The sequence below is a fragment of the Impatiens glandulifera genome, chromosome 9, assembly GCF_907164915.1.
Source record: "Impatiens glandulifera chromosome 9, dImpGla2.1, whole genome shotgun sequence".
Lineage (NCBI taxonomy): Eukaryota > Viridiplantae > Streptophyta > Magnoliopsida > Ericales > Balsaminaceae > Impatiens > Impatiens glandulifera.
In genome coordinates this window covers 15409020-15419951 of record NC_061870.1, presented here as the reverse complement: position 1 = coordinate 15419951, position 10932 = coordinate 15409020, and the positions used below count along the sequence as shown (strand labels likewise).

Genomic DNA, 10932 nt, shown 5'->3' with positions numbered 1-10932 from the left:
TCAAGCTAGTAAACCGACCAAGAATACCTGGAACTTGACCGCACAAAGAAAGGATCGGCCAAAGCTTAAAACCGGAAATATCAAACAGCCGATCAGCCACAAGGCAGAGGAATAACCGAAAGAAGTCCGGTTACATCACTCGTACCGGAAGCAATCCGGTTAAGTCAAATGACCGACCTGTACAAGAAGACAATTCAGGTATCTGTTGAGAATGATACCAAAGAAACAGACTGAACACTTCCATATCCATATAAGTCTGAGGAAAGTCTGCAGGCTGCAGAAGACAGTACTACCGGATCTTTCCACTTCGGGATAAGTCAGAAAGAAGATCTTCCAAGTACAGACAACTGTCCAACAGACAGTGCCTACATTGAGTAAAAGACAAACCCAGCAGGTTTGTCTTACATACCGGAAGAATAGACCGCCAGGTCTGAGACATAATGCCAGGTCTGAGCTTGACCATCAGGTCTGAGGAAACGACCGCAGGTCTGAATCTCTGAAACACTGAATCACTGCACCTCTGTTCAGCCAATCAGATTCAAGGCAGTGAAATATGACCGTTGACATATTTCACCTATAAAAAGGGGCAGTTGAAGAAGAGTAAATGCGGGACAAGTAAGATACAGTGAAGCAAGTGAGAAATTCTAAGAGCATTTACTCCAAGTAATAAGATTGTGATATTCTAGAAAGCCTAAGTGCTAAATTAAAAGTGTGTGTTCTACAATTTCGGTGTAAATTGTAAGAGTATTATCGAGCAGGAAATAAGTCTCGATCGGATTGTACTTGTATTCCTTAGTGAATATCCTTCTCGCGGTTTCGAGAGGAAGGGGTGACGTAGGAGTTTTATCTCCGAACATCCATAAAATCTGTCTTGTTATTTACTGTCTGCCGGTTTCATTACCTAACCGATCCGTACCGCTGTAACCGACTTAACTCCATCCAAGCCGAATCTCCAGATTACCGAAACCGACCCATCAAATCTTAAGCCTCCATCATATAAAACTGATTCTGCCTATCATACAAGCGTGCCGCTTCAACCTGAAAGCAAACCTCTTCCGCGCTTGAACCTAGTTCAAGGGTTTGTGACAGGTTGTGTAGTATTGAAACCCCGGTGTTAATCTCTAAACGGATTAACCACCACCTTACGAGTAAGAACCGCTAACCGGTCCAACCCCCGGTCCTCCAGCGGCTACCTAGATCCTAACAGAAATCATTGTAATCAAATAATTTATTTACGTTTTTAGCTTTTTAGCTTTTATTCAGAATGTTACGACTTCAAAATCATTTTAGGCCTGTCTAGAATGATCTCTTAAGCTCGTAGTTTTTTCCCGTTTTTAGGATTTTTTAATGAAATGACACTAAGTCGATTCCGCCCCCCTCCCCCCAAAAAATATTAAAATACTCAATAAATAAATAGAATTGACAAAAATAATTTTTTGTCCATTAATTAATTTTGTATATTTTACAAGTAATTAAAAGAGATAAAAATAAAATAAAAGGAGAAGGTCAAACGGGATCAAAACCGTTTGACCCAAATCAAATAAGGCCTAGGAGCGCAACTAGCAAGGTCAAACAAAAGCCCAGAAGGCTAACGCCTGAAGCCAGAATACGAACGAAATGTCCAAGCCATGCTCAATGCGCGTTTGCAACCTTACTTTTTCTTCTTCTTCGCGATAGGCACATAAGATCAGTCGGTTTATTTGAAATTGGTCAATGTCTATATTGGTCATTTCTCAACCAAATCAAAAAGTTCGAAAAGGGCAATGTTCACAATAGTTGTGTGATCATTTCCCCTACAACACTATGTTGTCTTACTCGTCAAGAATGTTGAATTCAACCAAGCAAATGGTCGGTCATTAATGGCATTTGTCTGAAATTTAGCCGACTTAACCATCAACAAACCTAAGTTAACTATAAATGGGATCTCTCGGCCAAGACAAAGGACAGAAACTAAGCCTTAGGCAATCAATCAACTTCTTATAATTCACCAATTAAATTTCCCTCAAGTTTTTTTAGTAGTTAGAAATCATTGTAAAGAGTTTCTAAGCTCAATTATGGTTCATCCAAAAGTTTCAACATGAGTTTGAGAGTGTTCTCCAACTCACTATAAACCATCATTCATTTTGTAATTTATGTACTCAACAAAGTTTGGAATTTTCATATATGAGTTCTTGTGTTCTACAATACAGTATGATTATATAATTTCTTGATTTGAGTTTGATCCTAAGATAATTTATAAGCTTTCTATCGAAGTCAATTTCATTCAATCAATCCGAATTGAAAATACCAAATTTAAATTTAGAGTTAAAGAAAATTGAATCTCTCAAAGTTGTCAAAATTGAGAGTTTACGTAAAATTGATGACAAATTGTAGGCTCGTAAAATCTAGAGTTTACTTGAAATCGTAAGAGTTTAATTTAAAAAATATTAATTATAAATTATTATTATTATTATATATATATATATAAAAATTAAGTATTTTATAGTTAGACAATTTAAAAAATTATATATTTATATATAAAATTAATTAAATAATAATAATAATAAGTAAATAACACTATAAAAGTTTATACTTACAAAATTAAATTTATTTTAATTTATGTGAATAAATAATAATTTTATTTTTTAATTTTATAATATAAAATTATTATTTTAAACGTAAAATCATATTAAATTGTAAAATTGAAATTATTTATAAACTTGTAAGATCTTATTATCATAAATTTAAAATCGTAAGAGTTTACCTATTTAAGAGTTACTTAAAATCAGATTCGTTAACCGAAATTGTAAAATCTTAAAATTTTAAGAGTAAACTCGAAATTTTAACAAACTTGGAATCTCTATTCTTGTGCTGGTCGAAGTTTTGTTGTTGTCCTTCCCGGTTGAATTACACGTCTTCGGAGTATGGCCAACATGTTTAAAATGGGGAGACGACCATGTCCAAAGAATCGCGAACGAAGGCTCTTAGAAAATGACCAAAACCAGTAGTTTTGGTTTTGCTCGAGGTTGAAGACGGACATCAACTCAGCTAAAACCCAACCTCATGCGTCCGAGTCACCACACCTCGCCTAGTCCACGCACGCGCGTCTCTCCCCCATGTTAACCAACATTTGGACCTCCTTGACTTCGGCCCCGACCGCGTCCAATCCTAACCAGTTCACTCCTAAACCGCTTCCCTCGAACCGTTGGTCCACCCAACACTCGGTCCACCCTCTCAAGGGCCTTTGGTTTCATGCTTTTAATTTAAAATGTTTTTTAATATTAAAATGTTATAAATTATTTTTAAAAATTCAAAAAAAAAATAGAAAACACCTACAAAATATATTTTTAGAACATTTAAAAAAACAATTATATTATTAAAGATTTGTTTGAATTTATTTAATAAATCTAACTTCTTTAATTAAAATTTTTGAAATATTCTCTACTATTTTCGACATCAATTGTAGATATCGACATTTATTTAATTTTTTAAAATTTATAATGTCAAATCTAAATACATGTTGGGAAATTAGAAAAATAATTGGATAAATAAAACGTAAAAATCTAATTTTCTAAATAGTCAATTTTTTTGTAAAGTAAATAATGTTCTTTAACGGGCATGGAGGAGATAGCGTGCAAACTTTTTCCTGAGTGTCACCAAACATAGAACTCAAAAGCCAAACAATCGATGACCTCAACTTTTAGATTTTCCAAAACCGAAAGTTCATTGGGTAAATTCACTCTACTTGTTCTCTAGTTTTGTGCAAAGATTAAGGCAAATGATCGTAATTTTTCTGTGATTATTTCCCATTTTGAATCATCGAAAATGGTCTACAAATGAAGATTTGAGATTTTTCAAAAATGACTAATTTTCTACTGTTAGTCCCATCGGGGAAGAAGGCGTAGACCTGGACTATCAAACGCGCAATCGGTGTTCCTCTATCGCTAGGGGCGTTTAAGATTTAGTTAGTGGTTCGGCTAAGCATCCACTTCTTTTCTAGAGGATGGTGAGAGGAAGTTAACCAACACTATTTCCGAGAAGAAGGATGTGTACCTCCAACAACAACATGTCGAGTAGACTAGAAATTGTGAACCTGCTCGCACATCCTTTGACATCGTGGGAGCTAGAAGACTAGTCTCTCTCACTAGCCTTCAGATATTCGTCAATGCAGGGCTGTAAAAAGAGAGAAGGTCTCGATTTCCTTTGCCACTCAAGTGTACGGCAGATGTCGTACTTAAGCCGTAGTTAAGCCCCTTCTTCGGCTTCCTAATGAAACATTCCATCGCTTGCTTTAGTAGTCTAAATAGGATGTGCATGCTTTCCCCCTTTTTAAAGGTGATTAGAGCACCACGAAGACAGTCTCATATCTCACCATGTCATAAGATTTTCAGATGTCTAGATTGAAAGGTGAACAACTCATGGCTGAATGCTCACAAGACATATGACCAACAAAAGCTTAAGTTGAATCAATTGAAAATGCTACTTGGCATCATCGGCTCGACCATCCTTCCAAGGCAAGATTTCCCATGTTTTATCTAATTTTGAGTTACCAAATTTTGGCATTAAAGTCTATTTTTGTAAAGCATATTAACTTGAGAAATCTCATAAACTCTAATTTTACTCAATGTTAATCTAGAGATTCAAGCTTTCTCGACACGAGAAAGCCACTACATCACATATGTAGTTCATGTGCTCCTTTTTGGGGCTAGGCATTAAAGATTTCGCGGAATAGGATTAGTGAATGCAGGCACAAGAGAAATGATAATTTACCTTCTGGGATGAATTCTAACCGCTCTTGTCGGGACTTTTTTTTATCTTTAGGAGCACACATTGGCTTCTCATTTTATCTAGAAAGCACCTTGTATACGCAGTCTCCAAATTTATAATTTATTTTAATTTCGTACACTGAGCTCGCATATGAATAAATAAAAAACAAAAACGTAAAAAAAAATAGAACATGTAAATAAGATAAAATAACACTATATCCTTACTTATTAATAAAATATATAAATCGTACTGTCTTTTATACATATAACTAAACATTATTTTCTTTTGTTAGCAAAGTTTGACGCAATTCTAATCTTATTATTAACATTTTCAGGACTCTTATCAACAAAAATATTATGTGTTAACCTAAATGAATCTACGAGTGACATTCATGACTATCATTATTAATATTATCTGATAAGAGAAATATTTAGTTTGAAAGAACAAATGTGACAATCGAAAGTCAACAACCATACATGCTAAAAATGATAAATTATGTGACAAGGACTTTGTTTGTGCTTAGGACAAATGTAATAGTGGCTAATATTAAATAGATCATTGCACAAATAATTTTTAAATATAACGCAATAAATATGCATAAAACATAAAACTATATAAAATATACAATAAATATGATAAATAAAATTGAAGTAATGTATTGTTTAATGAAACTATATAAAATATTCAAATATTCAATCATATTTTATATCAATTAATTTACTCATCAAATTCAGAGTTGGTTTATATATAACGATGGTCTTTTTCAGAATTTTATTCAGTTTTTTTAAAATTATTTCTATCAAATCAATATTATTTTTGATAATTAGATTATTCATTTCATTAAATAACATAAGAAAATAATATTATTTTACTTTTATTAAATTTAAATTTTAAATAAAAATATTATAATAATTAAACAAATTAAAACTCAATCAACTTACTTTTTTTTTTCTTTCTTTTTTATCAAACAGATGATTTGAATAAAATCTATACAAAAAAACCTCAAATATCCAAGATCAAACAAACTCTCATGGAAAATAAATTACTTCATTATACATATCAATCTAAAATTTAACTCCAAAATAAAGTTTAATTTTTTTTTACTGAAACGGGTTATTTAAATACATTTGAAAACTTTAGTATTATATTTAAACAAATTTAAAGTAGATGGGTTATTGAATTTTATTTTATACAAAATTGTATACTTAATTGCTTTTTATTCCCAAAACAAAAATGGACCCGGAAGAGAAGAGAGAGAGTGAGAGAAAAGGGAGACGAATAGACTGCGCGCGCAGCCACAGCCGCCATTTGGCCTTCCTCTTTCTATGATGATGATTAATTAATTAATGAAAAATAATTATTACCAAATGACTGTTAGTTACTGTAATTAATGCTCACTGAAACAGAAAAATGGCGTTTTAATGGAGGGAGAAGCAGAAAGCCAAAATTCATGTATTTATTTAACTTCCATGCCCATCATCATCACCTTTACAATTCCCATGTGTATTCTCTCTCTCTAGGTCTGTTGAATAACCCTCTTTTCTGTTCTGTTCAATCACACTTCTTCATGAATCATGACCCCATTAATCAAGCGTTTGATAGTGAGAGAATTTGATCCTAAGAAGGATAGAACAGGAGTTGAAGAAATCGAAAGGAGATGTTCGGTCGGAAAACTCTCTATTCTTACTGATCTTATGGGAGACCCTATTTGCAGAATCCGTCATTCCCCTGCCTTCCTCATGCTGGTATATATTATTACTCTTTCAAATTTATGAAATTTGCGTTTCCCTTCAGTTTCTGAAATTTCAATTATGGGTTCATCGTGAATTAATCAACCAGGTTGCAGAAATGGAGATATGTAAAAGAAAAGAGAGTGAAGAAGACGAAAACTATGAGAAAGAAATAGTAGGAATGATAAGAGGAAGCATAAAAACAGTTACACGAGGAAAGAAACCTCAATATACAAAACTCGCTTCTATTTTAGGACTCCGTGTCTCTCCTTCTCACCGGTGCCGACCGACCACCTTTCTCTCTCTCTATAAATTCAAATGAAACATTTTTTTTTTTTACTGATCATATTTGAATCTTGTGTAATCAGGCGAATGAGGATTGGATTGAAATTGGTGGAGAAAATTGAAGAATGGTTTAGAGAAAATGGCGCAGAGTATTCTTACATCGCCACTGAAATTGACAATCATCCATCTGTAAAGCTTTTTACAGAGAAATGCAATTACTCCAAGTTCCGTACGCCTTCCATTCTCGTACAACCCGTTTTCGCCCACTCAGCCCGGATTAGTAATCGGATCACAATAATCAAAATCGGACCTTCCGACGCGGAATCACTCTACCGCCGTCGATTCTCCACCACCGAGTTCTTCCCTAAAGATATCGACGCCGTTCTCAATAACAAACAGAGTTTGGGCACTTTCGTGGCGGTTCCTAGAGGCGGGTCATGGCCCGGGTCGGATCATTTCCTTGATAACCCGCCGGAATCATGGGCGGTGATGAGTATATGGAACTGTCAGTTTCAGCTTGAGGTTCACGGTGTTTCTCGGGTTAATAAAGGGCTTGTTCGGATGACCCGTATTGTTGATCGGGTATTTCCTTGGCTTCGGGTCCCGTCTGTACCGGAATTATTCAAACCGTTTGGGGTTCATTTTTTGTATGGGATTGGAGGAGAAGGGCCGTTGGCGGTTAAATTTGTGAAGGGTTTGTGTGGTTTAGCTCATAATTTGGCGATGAATAGAGGCGGCGGCGGTGGGGTGGTGGTGACGGAGGTGGCGGCGTGTGAGCCGTTAAAGAAGGGGATACCGCATTGGAAGAGGCTATCATGCGCGGAGGATTTGTGGTGTCTAAAGAGGTTAGAGAAAGATAACGGTGACGGTGCTGTTGTTGGTGACTGGACTATATCGCCACCTGGCATGTCTATTTTTGTGGACCCTAGAGAGGTCTAATATGTGAAGATATTGGAATTTTGCCACTTTTTTTTTTTTTTTTTAATTTTTATTTTCCATCTTTCTGCATAGACTAGAAAATGTTGTTATGGCCATCTTTGTACAGGAAGAACCACTTTTTTTCTCTACTTTTATCTCTTTCATTAAATTACTTTTTTTTTTAAATTAGATGAAGTGGGAGTAGATTTAACTTAATTTAATAATAAATTAATTAATTTGTATTAAAAAATAGAATAATGTGAACGTCCTTAAGAGAATAAAGATTTCAGAAAAATAAGTTAAGGTAGGGTCATTCTTATATAAGAATGTAATGGTAAATACTATAAAATAATTATAAATTAAGAATTTATATAAGTTAACTCAATTTAAACTAATTACACTAAATATTTCTTCATATAAGGGATTGTCTATTTTGCAATATTATTGTTTGGTATTTGATAGATGATTTGAAAGGAATGAAAATAAAATTTTCTTAACAAAATAATGATAACTGTCTTATTAAAATATTAGCGTGCCACAACATAATGAGTTTTTTGTTTTTTTAACAAGGGCACCTATGAGACTCGAGAAGTGTATGTTGTTTGTTTGTCTCTTTTGTATTTGTGTTATTTTTATAATAATTTAACGATTTCATTTATTATTATTTTTTCACTTTTTATAAAGTTTTATATTTAATTTGTTGTTTTCTCATAAATATTTAAATGTAAATTGAAGTGAAAACAAGATGTGGACTGCACAAACAAATTCTAACAAAATTCCAAAACAAAATTAGTCATCAATTGGGTTGATTTTGTTTTTTACCTGGTCAATCAATATTGAAGAAAAACAAATTCAGCATGAATGAGCTTGTCACGCAAATAGTTAGTGCATTCTTATCACACAAGTTGAATCATGCCAAACCTAGTGTTCATCATTTAACTAAAAAAAATCAGTAAAAATTTAAAAGGCTTACAATTTTAAGAGAACTTAGCTTTTTTTGCTTTTGTTTGATGGCATTTATTTAGATTTAAACAAAAAGGACTTGACCATATTTCCATCCTCCATATAAAAAAAGATGTAGTACATAATAATAGAGACTAATATGAAAGAATATTCAACTCAAGTCAAGATGACATTTTCAAATTTAGTTATGATAAAAGTTGGTGGTCCTCCTAAAATGTTTCCACTACTCATATTTTGGCTAGCTTTCTTAATAACCGCGAAAAAAAACTAATTTGATGAATTCAAGATTGCTGAGGATGCTAGAATCATCTTAAGGAAAATAAAACGAACTATCTCTTTTTTCATTGCTCTTATACTCTAGTAGTCCAACTCAAGTTTTAATCATACTACTATGGTTATATTTACTCTTTAAGGATTGAATCGATATTACAACATTGAAGTTTATGAAAACAAAAGTGAAAAATATTTTTTCTAACTCTATACCAATGTCATTTGAATCTTGTGTCTATAGTTTCAACCATAAAAATGATGAAAATGTTTTAAACTAGAATCAATAAAATATTAGTACTCAAAATGAACTATAAAATAAAATAGTCCACACAATTAAAATGAACTATTTTATATGAAATGGAGAATAACACTTTAAAAATGATGATTGACTAGCTAACTAATAGCATGAATGCTAAAAATACTTACTTCAATTCATTTGAGAAACATAACTAATAATATTCAACTTAAAGTATTTATAACAAATTTTATTTGTCGAGAAAAATTATCATGTTTCTTGTATTATTTATGTTCCAAAAATTTAAAACAATAGTGTTGGTGTCAACAAAAAAAATGAAATAAATAAAGAGAATTAACTTTTTCTAAAATTGTTTCATAATTCAAATGATCACCAGATTATTAAAGTATTCAAACATTGTGGCATTCTAAATATATATAAAGTTAAGCCTATTTAGAAACATAAATAGAATGTATACTAAATGTTAAATAAATCCTTTTAAATTGGCATAATACTAAATAAAACATAAAAAAAGATCAAATTTAAATTGAAAAACTTCAAAAAATCAATGTTCTATAAATTAAAGTAAAATGAAATCTAAAAAATACTAGGATGAAAGATGAATTTAATGAGTATGAGATTGCTAATTATAGTGATTCCCTCAAGGATAATAGATTAAGAATAATAATGATCAAATTGTGGAATTATTAAAGAGCAAAAGATTGAACATAGCAATTAAGAGTGGACCCTTGCTTGATTAAAGATTTGGGAAAGTAGCTTATTTTGGGATTATTGATATTGGTTATTTAGTATAAGGAATGACAACAATGTGATGGATTAGCATGAAAGTGTTAATCTTTTTACTTATAATAGTTTTCTTGTAAGTAAAAAGTTTTTTCTTTAAAAGTTTAAATATTATTCTTTGAAGAGAAAATTTACAATTTTATGGCCTCGAATATGCTTTTTCTCAATATATTCCCTCAATTGTGTCCTTCAAACTGAGTTCCACATAAATGTATAAAATAAACTTAGGCACATATTGTGAACCAGCATATTCTCTCCCTAATTTTATTGCCTGTGATATTGAGATTTTGATGCACCTTATTGCGTCAAAGATTCATCTTATTTTTTTTAGAATAATGGTCCTCACCATAAATAAATATTAAACCTAACATAAAGTCGGAAAGAGAACAAAAAAAACAAAAAACGAATTGAACACAATACCGAAACCAAACAAGACGTGCAAGAAATATTAACGAGTTTGCAAATCGATCTTCCGAGTAGATCGACAATGCACCAAAAAAAGAAATTAAGACTCTAAAAAAGACTCGTAATCAATCCTCGGAGGATACCTTCTCATATTTTCTATAGTCAAATGTTAATTAAAATATAACTTGAGCATTGTGTGACCGTCTGTCTTTAAATAAAAAAATAATACAATAATAATATAAATTATTGTACAATATTTATTTTATAATATTATTATTATTATTAAATAATATAAACATCAAAATCAACCATTATCAGAACAGTAACTTTAGAAACTTTAAATGTTTTCCATTTTTTTAAAAGAAAAATAAGGTTACGGATCTATGTAGATATTTAAAACAAATGAGTCTTAATACTAATAACAACACGATCTTTCCAAATAAATTGATTCTTAATACATTAATTTGATTTCTTTGAAAGAGCGAAAAAGTCCAAATTTGAATTATCATTTTTCGGTCATTGAACAAATTACGTTACATTTTAACTAATTATTGGAGAATATGTTCACAACAATAT

The 10932-nt window shown here is 31.9% G+C and overlaps 1 protein-coding gene across 1 annotated transcript; it reads left to right on the top strand.

The window, feature by feature from the left end:
* The first annotated feature begins 6268 nt into the window (after positions 1 to 6268).
* On the top strand, positions 6269 to 7827 carry LOC124914985 (probable N-acetyltransferase HLS1). The gene is made up of 3 exons (XM_047455625.1): positions 6269 to 6491; positions 6586 to 6755; positions 6845 to 7827. The coding sequence occupies exons 1-3, from the start codon at positions 6321 to 6323 to the stop codon at positions 7698 to 7700; spliced, it is 1197 nt and encodes a 398-aa protein (XP_047311581.1). The 5' UTR covers positions 6269 to 6320; the 3' UTR covers positions 7701 to 7827.
* The last annotated feature ends 3105 nt before the right edge of the window (positions 7828 to 10932 follow it).

What these genes read in the sequence shown, in the direction of transcription:
- LOC124914985 (XM_047455625.1), top strand. Translation starts at nt 6,321, where the DNA reads ATGACCCCATTAATCAAGCGTTTGATAGTGAGAGAATTTGATCCTAAG. An exon ending in CCCCTGCCTTCCTCATGCTG is followed by an intron (nt 6,492 to 6,585) that starts GTATATATTATT and finishes TTAATCAACCAG; the next exon opens with GTTGCAGAAATGGAGATATG. An exon ending in CGTGTCTCTCCTTCTCACCG is followed by an intron (nt 6,756 to 6,844) that starts GTGCCGACCGAC and finishes TTGTGTAATCAG; the next exon opens with GCGAATGAGGATTGGATTGA.